Consider the following 16,238-nt stretch of genomic DNA (forward strand, 5'->3'; position numbering starts at 1 on the left):
TTATAAACAAAGAATACTTTGTCCATTCTCTCCACTGGTATGAGGCCTTTTGGAAAGTCCAAAACAAAGTAACGGGAGTTTATGCTCAAAGTGGGCAATATCATACCATTGTGGAGAGTCGTGTTCGTCTAACATAGTATCAGAGTCATGCCCTAAACTTAGTCGTACCAATAGATTGGTAAATCCTCAAATGTCGAACAAAGGACTCCAAAAGAAAAGGAGTCAGACCTTCCCGAAAGCAGTAAAAAATAGCTATGACTCCAAAGGAGTCGAGCCTCGATTAAGGGGAAGCATCCTTCGTTCGAGGGGAGGTATTGGATGATGAAAGTCCCACATCGACTAATTTGATCATGGGTTTACAAACAAAGAATACTCTCTCCATTGGTATGAAGCCTATTGGGAAGCTCAAACCAAAGCCTAAAAACTTATGCTCAAAGTGGACAATATCATACTATTGTAGAGAATTCGTCTAATAATATGAACTTCACAGAAAGAAAAAAAAAAATTAAAAGTGACAATGTTCCACAAACTAATAAAGCAAACACATTGGTCTATTTCTCATGCTTTTTAACCTTATTCGCAAGCAGGATGCTAAATGAACCAAGAATTGGAAAGCACAAACCGAAGGAAACGAGATGTTTCCTAACAGCGAGAAATAAGAGGGGAAATTACATCTCCTGTTAAACTAAATAACAACAAAGGTACCAGCCTCCTCCCTCCTCTTAACTTTGCAGGTACCCTCTCTCTTCTAAATATGAAATTACTTCTTCCGCCATTTCATTAGGGGACGAGCAGATTCCTTCTTTGTATTGCAATAAAATCTGCCAACAAAGACCAGTGTGAGTCCATTTATGTTTCTTCATTAGTTCATGTTTGATGAACACAGTAGTCAATTCGTTCAACAGCCGGCAAATAATTGTTAGCATTGAAATATATGTAATCCTTTGACCGTATGAAAACAAAAGGAAACAAAAATGTATGTTCAAAGTACACACACCTCGCAATTTAATGGTTCTTCATATGGATCATCTATCCCCGTGAATCCTGAAAATAGATGGCAAGATCAACTCTAAATTGAGAACTGATATCAGTTGTGGAAATATATGTATACAAAAACAAAGCACGATAAATCTTCCATTACAACAACTACAGCTACATCCGTGAAAATTGGCAACTTGAATTCCCACCTAGAAATCAGCCACATATTTACAGACAAGATTGGCAGAAAGAAAGGTTTCATCCAAAAAAGAGAAACGGATGGAAAATTTTGGAATACCTACCAAATCCTAAGAGGAAGGATCAGGTGAAACCAAATATTGGGAAAAACCAAAATAGTACCTTGAATCTTTCCAGCTCTGGACAGTTTATACAGACCCTTTGGATCCCGGGCTTCACATACCTTAAGTGGCACATCAAGGAAAACCTGTAAAAATATGACAGAACCCAGCTGTCAACAATAAAGACATGACCATCTTATCAATGTCCAGAGCTCTAATGCCTTGCCCTGGTTGTGAACTCAGTTACCGGAAATAAAACTATGCCCTGATAATATGCAACACAAGAATTAGTATAACATACCTCAATGAAATCACCTTCTGCCAACAGGGCTCGACAAGCATCTCTGTCCTTCCGGAAAGGGGATATTAAACTAGCAATACAAATAATCCCAGCATCTGCGAATAGGCTTGCTACCTCACCTGTTGACCATCTTGATTAATATTCACGAAATCTGGGTGATGCAAGAAATGTCAATGGAAATATTTCATCTGATAGAGAAGACCACCCACCAATTCTCCTTATGTTTTCCGCTCGGTCTTTGGATTCAAAACTAAGATCACTGTTTAGACCATGCCTAATATTGTCACCATCAAGGACGTAGGTCAGCTTTCTTCTTGAATGTAAGCCTTGACTTAATGCACATGCCAAAGTGCTTTTTCCTATAATTAGAGCCCTAGGTGAGAGAGAGGGAGAGAGTAACTACAGTGAAAGGATCATTCTATACATAAGCATATTAAACAACAGTCTCTTAATTGTACCAGAACCACCGTACAACGTAAAATACCAGTTTGATGATAATGGAATCTCTTTTTCAGGAAAAGTTCATATGATTGATCATGAGAATGATAATTAGTTATGACCAATAAATTTACTCATACCTTTTGAAATAGAAACAATAAACATATATCGTTACTGACAAGCAGCTGCATTTTTTATTTCCTTATTTCAGTCTACTACTCTAACTCTATACGGAGATGATAAGAGTTGAAAACAACTAAGTCAACTGTGTCCAGCCAATTAGTCTATAATTTAGTCTCTTAATCGAGTATATTCTTCATGGAACTCTTCTCCATGAAACGAACAACTAAGTCACATAACTTGTAAATAACTTGTAGACTCCATACTACAAAAAAAAAAAAATAATAATAATAATAAATAAATAAATTTAAAAACTGCATAAAGGCAATCAAAAAAATTCAGATATCTATCCTGCAATCTGGGTCAGTGAAATAAGTCTCACAAACTTCTGATTAACAAAAGAAACCAAACGAGGATAGAAAGCGAAAAAATTAAGTGACGGGCATTTGAGATAAAAGTTTCTGAGCAAAATAAAGGCCAAAATCACATAGAAGGAGTGATACCAGTTATAATGGAGAAAGTGATGATGGTCCTCAAAATTCAACAAGAAATAAGACCAGTTACCAGTTGGAAAACACAAGGACTAACCTGAACCACTGAGACCAGTTATCCATATGACACAGCCTTTCTGCTGAATCAACTTTTCTCTTTGAGGCTTCCCGACGGGGCAATCATGCCAGACGATATTTGTCGACTTCCCACCAGTTGAGGTCTCGTGGCAACCTTTACCTAATTATGAGAAGGTTGGACAAAATTAGAGTACCCAAGTAGCTTCAAAATTCAGTAAACTAATGAGTCATGATGAGTCAAGTAGTTTCAAAATTCAGTAAACAAAATTAGAGCTCGGCTAATAATGAGTCATGACCTTGTAAAGTCAAGCTAAGAAACTATATTTGAAGTAATATACCAATAAACAATTTGGTATGCATCAGCCTTGCCTTTGAACTACACAAAAGATACGAAAATCGTAATTTTGTGTTTTACCTTTCTCCAAAGGCACAACTAACATCTATTGAATACGAACAATTACCTAATTGATGGCACCAATGATCCAGATGGTAATTAATCGGATGTTTTATAGGGACAGAAGGAAGAAAAAAATTCATATCTTACTGGGAATACTGGGAATAAAAAAATTCAAGCCAAAACGCATTTAGTTTTAAACCTAAAACTGATTGATTCAAATACAAGATATTGCTTACCAATATAATTCCGAAACTTCAAATTGGCAGGTTCTAAAATATTAATCCGGAATGAAAACTATTAAACATTCTTTGATTTACATGAATTTGTTACAGTCTTCATAAACAGAACCAAACGCGATTTTTAAAAACTAAGTACCGTGAATCGCAGAGCAATTGTTCGTCAACGCTTTAAATGGTTGGAAAAAACCAGTAGCAACAGCATCGCAACAGAACCGACATCCTCCACAACTCCACTTCAATCCAATCGCATTGTTCACAGCAACTTTCACCAGCTTCAACCTCCCCAAAGATGAGGAGATCAACGGCCGGTATTCATTCATGTGAACCAGCGGTCGCGCCACTTGCAACGTGACCATCTTGGATCTGAACACAGAAAAATGCATCAGGAAGCACAGAATAATACTCTAAAAAAGAGATTCGAAACTCCGAAAGCCTCGGTCGAGAATCTACATAAATATAGATAAACAAGAAAGCATTAGATACAAAAATACATACAAGATTGAAAATAGCGTTGAAAGAGGTCCGTCGGAGGAGGTAGCGGAGGTAGTTTCGTAAACAATGGGACATCCACCTGTAATTCAGCTCGGATAAATGGGAATGGCAACTGAAAAAGGCAGAGAGACGACAGAAAGCGGATGTGTAAAGCAACAACAGCGTGGGTGAGGAAGGGAGGCTCAGCTGTCACTAGAAGATGGAATCCACACAAGGAATCAAGCACTAATTACTCATCAGCCTTTAGCAATATATTTGGATAACGACTATGAATGTGCTGCGCAGAAATTGTTAATCTCTTTAGCTTTGTCACGGTGTGAATCGTCATTCTTCCAATCAATCCATCTATCGAACGGAAACTAATAAAATAAATTGCTTCTTTAATTCTAACCCAAATAAATAAGTTCTTTGTCATAGACGAACACGACTCTCCATAATGGTATGATATTGTCTACTTTGAGCTTCCACGCCTCCCCTTAATCGAGGCTCGACTTTTTCTTTAGGAATCCTTTGTTTGACATTTGAGAATCTACTAATCTATTGACACGACTAAGTTTAAGGCATGATTTTGATGTCATGATAGCCGAACATGACTTTTTGAGCATAAGCTCTCATACATTTGCTTTGGGCTTCCCAACATGCCTCATTCTAGTCTTAAGTATTTTTCACTGTGGTGAAAAATACTTTAAATGCAAAAGGTTGGACAATGAGGCATGTTGGGAATTATACTCGAATTAATAATAATTTCATGTTATTATAATTTAAATGGCTTAAACGCTAATAGAACTAAAAAATGAGGAAATTAATAAATTAACTTTTGCCATTTTGATTTCAACATTATTATACAATCCTATTGTTCTGTATGATAACAAAAGTTTTAGTAATCTAGCAAGCTTCTCTGGTTTGGAAAATAGCTTGCAGGTGAAAATTGGTGTGGCAGCGGCAGCGGGAATGACGGCGACGGCGAGTGAGTTAATGAAAAAATACTCAATTGACCTTGACTGGTTGCAGCCACCGCCGTTACTAAATTGCCTTCTACGGTGGTGATGTCATGTATGCTGGATCTCTTCCGGTCTTTCTTTGCCGACTCTTGGCGTAGAAAATACTTCTGGGCATGGCTAGCTACTTGAGTTGGCGTTCTCGTAATCACCACGTTTCTGGAAATACTTCTCCAATCTCCCTTTCCAAATTTCTTCAGCCCCAATAAAAACAGCCTGCCAATTTTATAACTTTTTTTAGTATAATAATAATAATGTTGGATGATGAAAGTCCAGCCGTATTTTAATTTAGGGAATAATTATGAGTTTATAATCAAAGTATATTTTGATACTATGTTAGATCAATACGTGAAAATTTGACATGAAGCATGTTGGAGAGGCTTTATGTATAGGAAATGAACCTACTGGTGTTCTTTTTTGGTCCAGGGTTTCCCCTTCTTCCTCTCAGACGCTTTCTCCGGCAGCTGACACGGCGATTCCCTCTCCGGCGAACTCGACAACGACTCATCGGCATAGTTCGGTAGTTCAACTCGTCCAGAGTCGATCTTCTGTACGTCAGAGACCAAGGCGTCGTAATGGTCTCTAACCTCGGCCGCTGATTTACCAGGAACAAGACCGGCGATCTTCATCCAACGGTTGGGACAATTCTCCGGCACCATGACGAGAGCGTGCTCGAAAATCTTGTCCTGGTGGCGAGTCCAGGGAGTGGGAGAAGGAATTGAAGTGGTGGGGCTCCAATAATGGTCGAGAAGGCCGAAGGAAGAAGAAGGGGCTTCCATTGGCCTCCTCGTCGCGGGGCTGACAGAAAGGAGGAGCAGCAGAATTCCGAGAAAGGGAGCTCGGGAGGGATGGGAATTTGAAGGGGGAGGGGGGTAAAAGTGAGAGGCATGGTGCACGTGCGAGAAGAGGAAATATTTTCGGGGCTAAAGACGGGGGAGCCAACGGATTCACCCCCAGTAAAAAGTAAATTCCAACACGTTTTATCCCTCTTTCCTATATATTTTTGCATTTTTTACAGCTTTAACGTTCCTTTTTGGGTTGAGTGTGTGGTTGTTTTTTAAATTGCTATTTTTGTTTCATTTCCTCTGTGTTTCTTCAGATGGTTTCCTTAAATTCTTATCAGTACTCATTCTAATTAAATTTAGATAACATAAATAATGTTACGGGCATATTATTTAATCAATTTATAATTAAATAATGCATAGGTTCAAAATTTTAATACAACAGGTGGAATCCGCTCGAAAATGGGTTCGTATCTGACTAATTATAAATATAATTTGTTTGAAATAAATTTAACCAGTGACAAATAAATTTAATTTTTTAATTATACTTGATATGGTATAGTAACGATAGACTTAATAAGAAATGGAAATAATATAAGTTAAATAATATTGATGCAATATTTCTATTTTATTGAATGAATTAAATTATTTTTATTGATACAATATTTAAGTTAGTTATAAGTTATATTTCCAGTGGACAAATTTGGGCCCGCTAAGTTTGAAGTCCAAATCAAGGCCCATCCTAAAGCCAGAATGCCTTGGGCCAAAATAAATAGTATCATCTTGTGTATAAAACCCTTGAAACCCTAACGGCGGACTCGCCCATCATTCGCCATTTTCTTGTTGCTCCCCCTTCCCCTTCCCCACTCACCCACCGGCCGCCATGAAGTACAACCCTAGGGTTTCCAGTTCCCGCCGCAAGAGCCGCAAGGCTCATTTTTCTGCGCCGTCGAGCGTTCGTCGGGTTATTATGAGTGCTCCTCTCTCGAATGACCTCCGGTCAAAGTACAATGTCCGATCCATGCCGATTAGGAAGGATGATGAGGTCCAAGTTGTCCGTGGAACTTACAAGGGCCGGGAAGGCAAGGTAGTGCAGGTGTACCGTAGAAAGTGGGTCATCCACATTGAGCGAATCACTCGTGAGAAGGTTAATGGATCCACTGTCAATGTCGGCATCAACCCCTCGAAGGTCGTGATTACAAAGCTCAGGCTGGACAAGGACCGTAAGTCACTTCTGGATCGTAAAGGTAAGGGCCGTGCTGCCGCTGACAAGGACAAGGGGACCAAGTTCTCCGCAGAGGATATCATGCAGAGCGTCGATTAATTTTGAAAATGGTGATGTTTAAGTTGATAGACTGTTCTCATTCATAGTTATCTAGCGAGTTTTTGTTTAAGACACTAGGAAAAATTTCCTCGGACATGTGGCTACGATTGTCTACTTTGGAGGCCTTGATTTATGGTATTTTGAAATCACATTTTGTTATTCCAATGCGCTACTCTTTATTCTTGATTATTACTGTTGCTACATGATGATTTTTGTTTGGTTAATGGAGTTCCAATTCCTTGATTATAGTACATGCTGTATGAAATTGGCTCTGTATGGCACTTGTGTTCTGTTGGGGTCTCGAAGAATATGTAGGGAATTGAGCACTTCTTCCAATGATTCAATCCGATAGAAGTCTTCATCATTTATTTTATTTGATCAACGTTTTCTGGTCATAGTAAGATTTCCCTTTTATGGGAATGTTGATATCTTCTACTCCTCTCAGAAAATATATGTTCTCGTGTCACATAATTGTTAATGGTTGCTTTGTCTACATGTGGATTAACTTGTTCCCAATTTATTTTCTACTTCAAATTATAATGGTCGTGATCTTTATTAACTGCCTTTTTAGTTTTCCTGGCCAACTCTGTATTGATTTTTGTTGATGTGCGTGTTTGGTATTAGGGGTTTTAGTGTTACGGCTTCCTGCTCTTTTCCTGGCCGTGGTGTTGGTAATTGAGATGATATGGTTATAGAACTAACATTAAATCTTTGTGTCATTCAACTTTGTCTTTCTATTTGAGTTCCTTACATTTTGTCTTAGGATTCAAGAATCTTGAATCTGTGCAGATTCAAATATCTATGCACCAGGATATCTTGGAAGTAGTCGACAAACATACTTGTGATTGGTGCTGTAACTCGCTCAAGCCCAGTTGCAGTGTAGTCGTTAGCTGTCTATTAAGTAACATACCCAACTCAAATTTCCGTGATTCATCCTCTCCATCTCTCTTAAATGATGGATACTTTACCTTGCAAATGCCATATGAATTAGATGAATCTGATTTTAGTTCATTGAAGGAGCTTTAACATCAAATTTTTTGTTTCCTCACTAAAGACTTCAACTATTAATAAGCCCCTTTCTCTATTAGGATCCCTAAGTCGTTCTCTTTCTCCTCCATATCTTTTAGCAATAGGACGTCATGGTCTAGCGAGGATGAGGAATGGTAGAACTTCCAAGACTAGTGAGGTATTGGTGTTCCATAATGGTAGGTTTGTGCGTAGGGTTAAAGATAAATTTCTATCTCTACTGATAAGTTTAATAAATTTCTATTTCTACTGATAAGTTTAGTAGACAAAGACTACATATATGAGCTAGGCAATAACCAATGTCGATTGGATGTCTCTAAAATATCAAAGAGATTGTAGATTTCAACTACAGTTTTAGATGATAGTTATTGAGGTATAGTTGAGATCACAACAATATCCTTTAGTTTAGATGATAGTTATTGAGGTATAGTTGAGATCACAACAATATCCTTTAGTTCATAAACAATTACAACAATATCGTTTAGTTCATAAACAATTAGAAAGTCTATAGGAGAAAGTTGATGACTATCATGAACTCCAAGTTTCTGGGTCAGACACTTGGATGAATTGATGATGTTACTTGGGCAGTATCTTTTTAAAGGACCAATAATTTAGGTTGGAAAAAGATGTCACTTGGCTATAATGAGAGGACGTGTCTATCTTATTTTGGAAAATAGATGCACATAGATAGCCCATACCTCGGGGGTAAGCATAGCTGAGCTACAATATTTTGTGATTTACCAAGGTGCGAACGGTGGACAGAGTCATAGGCGCCTTTAATTTAGTTGGGAATAGATTATAATGAATGAATATGGACGAACTCCAGGCTGCTACCCCTTGTGATTTGGTCAACTTCACACCTTCGGAGGTTTGTGAATTTACGCACAAATCAACGTGGTTGCACGCCGGTGGCTCAATCTTGCATCGCCTAATTGCCCAACTGCCTTTCATTTCCATTGCCGTAGTCAAACACGTTGGTGGCTCGATCTAATAATTGTTTTGACATTCATACGGAATTAATATGAAATTAATTTAATATTTTTTATTGGCAAATTGTAAGTTCAATAAAAATTTATAATAAATTATTCAGTCTCCCAATTTTGAAACCACAATCTAAACGTATTTGATTTTCTTTTTGCTTTATTAAAATAAGTTCTGTTCTTTATTATTTTTTTGAAAAAGGCCCGGATTTTACTTTAATTACATTTTTACCAACTGTTGACATTGACTAGTCAATTACGTTCCATTCAAATAATGTTCCTAAAATATTGACTTGTTGACATTGTTTATTTTGTCAAATAAACGCAGGTAAACGAATACAATGAGTAAAATAATGAATTTAATAGTGGATCAAAAGGCATTTAAATAGCAAATTCTATAGTTTTAATTTGTATTATAACCTTTAATCATATTATAAAACAGTATTAACATTAATATGCACATGAAGTTCAATTAAATAGCAAATTCTATAGTTTTAATTTGTATTAACATAAGCAGATATGTTATGATTCATTGTGATGGTAAAATATGAAAATTATATAGTTTTAGTATAGATTAATTTACACTTATATATTTTAAAAATAATGAATATATATAGTTTTTTATAAAGAGAATTAAATTAATTTTATTTGGTAAAGTTTAATTTCGCCAATTAGGATTAAGAACGAGTCCGAGAAACAGGAGAGGGAAGACTGACGGTTATAAACTAAAGCAATGCAACAAATTTCGGATCGACACTCATTTCTTGTTCAGCTCATACTAATTCCTTCGCCCCCCCTTCTTCTTCTTCCTCCTCTTCAATTCATTCTTTTGGATTTCGTTTCTGAATCCAAAATGGCGACGTAGAGACACAGGAAGATAGAGATTCCATATTACCTACTACCTCTTTCTTATTATTATTGTTCCTTTTCTGTCAATTGTCGTAATTTGTTAAGTTTCAACGAAGCATCGCTGCAAGTCCGAGCCATCTCCGATAGAAAGTGACATTGCATCAGGTTTTCCTTATATTGTAACTGACGAATTTATTTTCATCAACTATCTCAGAAAAATGGAGAGGTTTTTGGACGAGAATTTTGGAGGTGTCAAACCCAAAAACTCGTCTGACGAGGTGCTCCAGAAGTGGAGGGATCTTTGTGGAGTGGTTAAGAACCCTAAAAGGAGGTTTCGCTTTACCGCCAATCTCTCCAAGCGTGGCGAAGCTGCTGCTATGCGCCAGAGTAATCAGGTTCCTCTACATATTCCCATTCTATCAACGATTATTTGATCATTTTCACTGTCTTTGTGATTATCTATATCAGTTTCTTATTTTTTTGATTTCTCCCGTATTGGTTCTAAGACGTGTATACCATACACGGCGCATTATTATTTTCAGTGCTTTGGCTTCAGTATATTCTTTTACTGACTAAGTAAAAACACAGATTCGAGTTCATTATATCTTTTTAAGACCTCTATGCAGTAACCATCGAAATAAGATTAAATCTATCACGACCTGGCACTCAGTTTTCGTGTTAAATGATAATTAATATGATATCAAAGCTGAAGGTTCTCTGTTTGAACCACTTTTAATGTTTTTACTTCCTAAATAATATTGATAGCAGCTCATTGGGCAGACTCACAAAAGTGAAGAACAAAAAGGCTTGTTGGGCTTAGTGCTCATTTTTAATCCATAAAACAAAGGTATTGATTAAAATCAAATTTACCTAATCCATAAACTATGTTTAGTAATTATGTAACGATAACCATACAGTTAGTTAAAGATGAATGTGATAACAATTTTTTCTTCTGCGAAGTAAAGAACCCAACCACTTACCAGTTGGTTAGGTTGACAGTTTTCTTTTCCGCTATCTGCTGACTTATCTCTGCCTATTATTGTAGGAGAAGTTGAGGGTCGCAGTTTTAGTCTCAAAAGCTGCATTTCAATTCATCCAAGGTTTGTAGTTCTGGAATTTTCATGAAGTAATGTGGGTATGTATGAAGATTTTCTCATATTTGATGGAACTTGTCTCGGTATGTTAGGTATGCAACCAAGTGATTATAATGTTCCGGAGGATGTCAAAGCTGCAGGTTTCCATATTTGTGCTGATGAACTCGGGGCAATTGTTGAAGGCCATGATCCAAAGAAGTTAAAACATCATGGTGGTGTTGAAGGAATTGCTCAGAAGCTCTGTACATCAACAACAACTGGGCTTAATGGTGATGCTGATGCACTCAACCGTAGGCAAGAGATTTATGGAGTTAATAAATTTGCTGAGAGTGAACAGAGGAGTTTCTTAGTGTTCGTTTGGGAGGCACTCCAAGATATGACTCTCATGATCCTTGGACTCTGTGCCTTCGTCTCTTTGGTAGTTGGCATAATAACTGAAGGATGGCCGCATGGGGCTCATGATGGCCTTGGAATTGTTGCCAGTATCTTGTTAGTTGTATTTGTGACAGCAACTAGTGATTATCGACAATCCTTGCAGTTCAAGGACTTGGATAAGGAGAAAAAGAAGATATCAATTCAGGTTACAAGGAATGATTATAGACAGAAAATGTCAATTTATGATTTGCTTCCTGGAGATATTGTACACCTGTCTCTTGGGGACCAAGTTCCTGCAGATGGACTATTTGTTTCAGGGTTTTCTGTGTTGATTGATGAGTCAAGTTTGACTGGAGAAAGTGAGCCAGTGATGGTGAGTGCAGAAAGCCCTTTTCTTTTATCAGGAACTAAAGTTCAAGATGGATCCTGCAAGATGATGATCACTACTGTTGGGATGAGAACCCAATGGGGTAAGTTGATGGCCACTCTTAGTGAAGGTGGAGATGATGAAACTCCATTGCAGGTGAAATTGAATGGAGTGGCAACAATTATTGGGAAAATAGGTCTTTTCTTTGCCATCATCACATTCTCTGTGTTGGTTCAAGGATTGGTTAGCCAGAAACTTCGAGAAGGGACTCACTGGAACTGGTCAGGAGATGACGCATTAGAGATATTGGAATTCTTTGCTGTTGCCGTCACAATTGTTGTTGTTGCTGTGCCAGAGGGGCTTCCTTTGGCTGTGACATTAAGCCTTGCCTTTGCCATGAAGAAAATGATGAATGATAAAGCACTTGTCCGTCACCTTGCAGCTTGTGAAACTATGGGTTCTGCCACAACTATTTGTAGTGACAAAACTGGAACAATCACTACAAATCACATGACAGTGGTCAAATCATGCATTTGCATGAATGTCAAAGAATCAAGTAACAATCCATCAAGCTTCTGCTCTGACCTTCCAACCTCCGTTGTCAAGCTTCTGCTACAATCAATATTCAACAACACTGGGGGAGAAGTTGTAATCAACAAAAATGGCAAACGTGAGTTGTTGGGCACTCCCACTGAGACTGCATTATTAGAGTTTGGTCTTTCACTCGGTGGTGATTTTCAGGCTGAGAGACAGGCAGGTAAACTTATTAAAGTTGAGCCATTCAATTCTTTGAAAAAGCGGATGGGTGTTGTCCTACAATTTCCTGAAGGTGGTTTCCGAGCTCACACTAAAGGTGCTTCAGAAATAGTGTTGGCTGCCTGTGACAAGGTGATCAACTCGAGTGGTGAGGTTGTTCCTTTAGATGAAACTTCCACCAAACATCTCAATGTTATTATCGATCAATTTGCTGGTGAGGCTCTCCGAACACTTTGCCTTGCCTATATGGAACTGGAAAATGGATTCTCTGTCAATGATCCTATTCCCGTTTCTGGTTATACCTGCATTGGTATTGTGGGTATTAAAGATCCTGTTCGTCCTGGTGTTAAGGAGTCTGTTGCAGTTTGTCGTTCAGCTGGTATTACTGTACGAATGGTTACTGGCGACAATATTAATACTGCAAAAGCTATTGCTAAGGAATGTGGAATCCTCACCGATGATGGCATAGCCATTGAGGGTCCGGATTTCAGAGAGAAGACGCAAGAGGAATTGCTTAAAATTATTCCCAAAATTCAGGTGCTTCGTTATTTTCCTAATATCTCTGCACCTTCCAATTCCCTTCAAATAGTCTATATGATTCACACTTACGTAAACTCTTTTGTAGGTGATGGCTCGATCCTCACCTCTAGATAAGCACACTCTGGTCAAGCATTTGCGGACCACCTTTGATGAAGTTGTTGCAGTTACTGGTGATGGAACAAACGATGCTCCTGCGCTTCATGAAGCAGATATTGGACTAGCAATGGGCATCGCTGGAACTGAGGCGAGTTTAACTTAGAGCTACTTGGCAACATATCCAAATTACTTTATGATGTGTTCTGCTGTGATTTGACTGTTTGATGGACCTCTGTTTCTGGATTTCAGGTCGCCAAAGAGAGTGCTGATGTGATCATTCTTGATGATAATTTCTCTACTATCGTGACTGTGGGAAAATGGGGTCGTTCTGTTTACATAAATATTCAAAAATTCGTGCAATTCCAGCTGACTGTCAACATTGTGGCGTTGATTGTGAACTTCTCTTCAGCTTGTTTGACAGGTTAAATATTAGAACAGCTCATATAGTGCTTGGTTCACTTATTTTTATTAGGCCCAAAAAAGTTTTGTTGCCTTCCATCTGCTAACCTTCTTCTGGTGTAAAAACATGCTTCAGGTAATGCACCCCTTACTGCAGTCCAGCTGTTGTGGGTGAACATGATTATGGACACACTTGGAGCTTTGGCTCTCGCCACTGAGCCTCCGAATGATGAGTTGATGAAGCGCTTACCCGTTGGAAGGAGAGGAAGTTTTATCAGCAATGTCATGTGGAGAAATATCTTGGGGCAGTCCGTGTATCAGCTCTCAGTGATATGGTTTTTACAGGCCAAAGGGAAAGAAGCGTTTGATCTAGACAGCACAGATTCTGATCAGATACTGAATACCCTCATCTTCAATTCCTTTGTGTTCTGTCAGGTACCACACACTTCTTGTTTCTAACCCTTTTCATCCACCCTACACTGTTCGGAGATTTAAAAGTCTCCAACTCCAACTGCTAACCGGATTTTGTTGTGACAGATTTTTAACGAAATAAGTTCCAGGGAGATGGACAAAATCGATGTCTTTCGAGGCATACTTAATAACTATGTATTCGTTGCTGTCATTGGTTCAACCGTTCTGTTCCAAATACTAATCATCGAATTTTTGGGAACATTTGCAAGCACAACCCCTCTGACTTCATCGGAGTGGCTGTTTAGCGTGGTGGTTGGATTTCTAGGCATGCCCATTGCTGCTTTCTTGAAGACTATTCCAGTATAAACAAACCCAACCCACGTCGACCACACACAGAGAGGTTTCTACAATCACATAGGCTTAGTGAGGTGAGGCCGTTGGTTGTTCACCCTGTAGTTTAGCTCTATGATTTCTATGTATAGTTCGTTTGGTCAACCATTCATTAAATTGAGTATCTATTTCCCTATGCGCACCGTTCATTTATTCTTTGTTTTTCATCGCACTCCAGTGGCGAATGACGAAAGGTTGCAGCTTTCAAATTTTGTTTGTGTTCCTCTTAATAAGTTGAATCCTATTTTTCTCATTATTTTACGGATATACGTACTTTTTTAATCGGGATCTCCAATCCACCCTAATTCTATTATATCAAAGATGAATTTCGGCTATTTCCATCCTTCTAACTCATCTAAACTAGATCGGACATTTCAAATATGATTAAAGTATTAAATATGAAAGCAAAAACTGTTTGAAAAATAAATTATTTATGAAATTCTGATGAATGGTGTGTAATTTCATTCCATAGACAATAGAAGGGGAACTCTTTTAATTTAAAGGGTAATTTGGACTTTTCGTATGGGCTATTATTCAATTTTTTTATATTGAAGACATTTTTCAAATTCTTAAGTAGTTTCTTTAATTTTGAAGGCCACGGCACTAATGGAAGGGGAAACCCTAATGAATTCAGAGTGACCCTCGGCTTCCTCCATCTGTAGAAACTCAGTGCTTCAATGAAGGACGACACTCTGTGACGAATCAATATCATCCACGGTGTTCTCAGAAACCCTAATTCCTCGAAATGCCATCAATTGCCTCCAAACTTCCGGCCAAAGCTCTAGGGAGACTTCTCACTGTCGCTCCGAGACAATTACTTGTTCGGTCCCTCAGCACCGTCTCCGAGGAACGAACCCAGAAACTCGAGCGGATCGCCGATGACCTCCTTGGCCTCACTAAAATCGAACGACATGATTATGCCATCCTCTTCCGGCTGAAAATGGGGTTAAACAAGTACGGCCCTGCAGTTTCTGGTCTAAGCGCATCAGGTTCGGCGTCCGCCGGATCTGCATCCGCCGTAGCAAAAGAGGCTGAGAAAACCGTGTTCGATATAAAGCTCGAGAAATTTGATGCGGCGGCCAAGATCAAGATCATAAAGGAGGTGAGGACGTTCACTGATTTGGGTCTGAAGGAGGCTAAGGATTTGGTGGAGAAGGTGCCTGTGGTGCTGAAGAAGGGTGTAACGAAAGATCAAGGAAACCCAATTATTGAAAAGCTGAAGGAATTGGGAGCTACCGCGGTACTGGAATGACTTCTTTTTTCTTGTCATTTCATATGTTCATTTTGGATTAAAATAAAGCTGCCCTTGTTTGAGGACTAACGAAATTTTTTGAAAGAGCCAAGTTTTCCGAAGATTACATTTCATAATGATATTGTTGCTTGACATGAGATTTAAAGTACATTTGGCTTTTCCCCTTTGGCATTTCTCCATTCGATTTTCAATGACAACCAGTATCATTCTGACGTTCTTGAGCGGACTTAGAAGGATTTAACAAATCCATCTCTTCCTGGATTTCTCTACTCGTGCAATGTGATATATGAAAAAAAAAAGTTGGTACTTTTACTTTAGCAGAATTTCCTTGAGGTGAGGGAAAAGGTTTATGGGTTTTGTTCTTTCCCTGAGATAGATGAAGAACAATGAGACAATTTTCATTCCGCTGCTTCTAATGGCCTTAAATTGTTGGCAAAAAGTCGTGAAATATTGTTGTGTGGCGATCAATTTTTTTTATGGGTTGATGAGATGCTGATGGCATAACCTATCAACGATGATAACCCTCCATCGTGGCATTTTGTTTGTTGCTGTTATTATCTATGGAGAAGGAAAACAGGTGCATCTCGTTAGAAACTCAGTCCATAAGGTGTTTTTAGAAAAAAGTTTGGTGGATGTGTATTTGTTCCTCATCTTTTCCTTCCACGAAATTGATTTTTCAGAAGAATGATGAATAGTTGCCACAATAGCTTACAAGACACATTTATAACTAGTTGCCATGTTACAAATCTTATCGAATCTTTGAACA

General features: G+C 38.3%; 5 protein-coding genes across 6 annotated transcripts; 3 read left to right on the forward strand and 2 right to left on the reverse strand.

Annotated features, from left to right (window-relative positions):
• Positions 1–454: 454 nt before the first annotated feature.
• On the reverse strand, positions 455–4,158 carry LOC111780959 (adenylyl-sulfate kinase 3). Its single transcript, XM_023661326.2, has 8 exons — positions 3,837–4,158; positions 3,478–3,704; positions 2,725–2,865; positions 1,788–1,937; positions 1,579–1,697; positions 1,339–1,423; positions 998–1,044; positions 455–821 (listed from the first exon to the last, which is right to left on the reverse strand). Exons 2-8 carry the CDS (start codon positions 3,695–3,697, stop codon positions 723–725), a joined length of 861 nt encoding a protein of 286 aa, XP_023517094.1. The 5' UTR covers positions 3,698–3,704; positions 3,837–4,158; the 3' UTR covers positions 455–722.
• Positions 4,159–4,635: 477 nt separating this feature from the next.
• Positions 4,636–5,861, reverse strand: LOC111781978 (transcription factor DIVARICATA). The gene is made up of 2 exons (XM_023662730.2): positions 5,237–5,861; positions 4,636–5,047 (listed from the first exon to the last, which is right to left on the reverse strand). The coding sequence occupies exons 1-2, from the start codon at positions 5,608–5,610 to the stop codon at positions 4,711–4,713; spliced, it is 711 nt and encodes a 236-aa protein (XP_023518498.2). The 5' UTR covers positions 5,611–5,861; the 3' UTR covers positions 4,636–4,710.
• Positions 5,862–6,412: 551 nt separating this feature from the next.
• Positions 6,413–7,096, forward strand: LOC111780981 (large ribosomal subunit protein uL24z). The gene has a single exon (XM_023661363.2). The coding sequence runs from the start codon at positions 6,497–6,499 to the stop codon at positions 6,935–6,937; it is 441 nt and encodes a 146-aa protein (XP_023517131.1). The 5' UTR covers positions 6,413–6,496; the 3' UTR covers positions 6,938–7,096.
• A 2,613-nt stretch (positions 7,097–9,709) lies between these two features.
• LOC111781378 (calcium-transporting ATPase 2, plasma membrane-type) lies at positions 9,710–14,487 on the forward strand. 2 transcript variants are annotated; one of them, XM_023661932.2, is made up of 7 exons: positions 9,710–10,187; positions 10,838–10,892; positions 10,979–12,921; positions 13,010–13,168; positions 13,270–13,441; positions 13,556–13,854; positions 13,957–14,487. In XM_023661932.2, exons 1-7 carry the CDS (start codon positions 10,011–10,013, stop codon positions 14,194–14,196), a joined length of 3,045 nt encoding a protein of 1,014 aa, XP_023517700.1. In that variant the 5' UTR covers positions 9,710–10,010; the 3' UTR covers positions 14,197–14,487. The 2 variants fall into 2 exon arrangements, with proteins under 2 accessions (XP_023517700.1, XP_023517701.1); XM_023661933.2 differs by lacking the exon at positions 9,710–10,187 and adding an exon at positions 10,567–10,639.
• A 311-nt stretch (positions 14,488–14,798) lies between these two features.
• LOC111781380 (uncharacterized) lies at positions 14,799–15,620 on the forward strand. Its single transcript, XM_023661937.2, has one exon. The coding sequence runs from the start codon at positions 14,966–14,968 to the stop codon at positions 15,470–15,472; it is 507 nt and encodes a 168-aa protein (XP_023517705.1). The 5' UTR covers positions 14,799–14,965; the 3' UTR covers positions 15,473–15,620.
• Positions 15,621–16,238: the final 618 nt, after the last annotated feature.

Source organism: Cucurbita pepo, chromosome 19, assembly GCF_057944985.1.
Source record: "Cucurbita pepo subsp. pepo isolate OVF chromosome 19, ASM5794498v1, whole genome shotgun sequence".
Classification (NCBI taxonomy): Eukaryota; Viridiplantae; Streptophyta; class Magnoliopsida; order Cucurbitales; family Cucurbitaceae; genus Cucurbita; species Cucurbita pepo.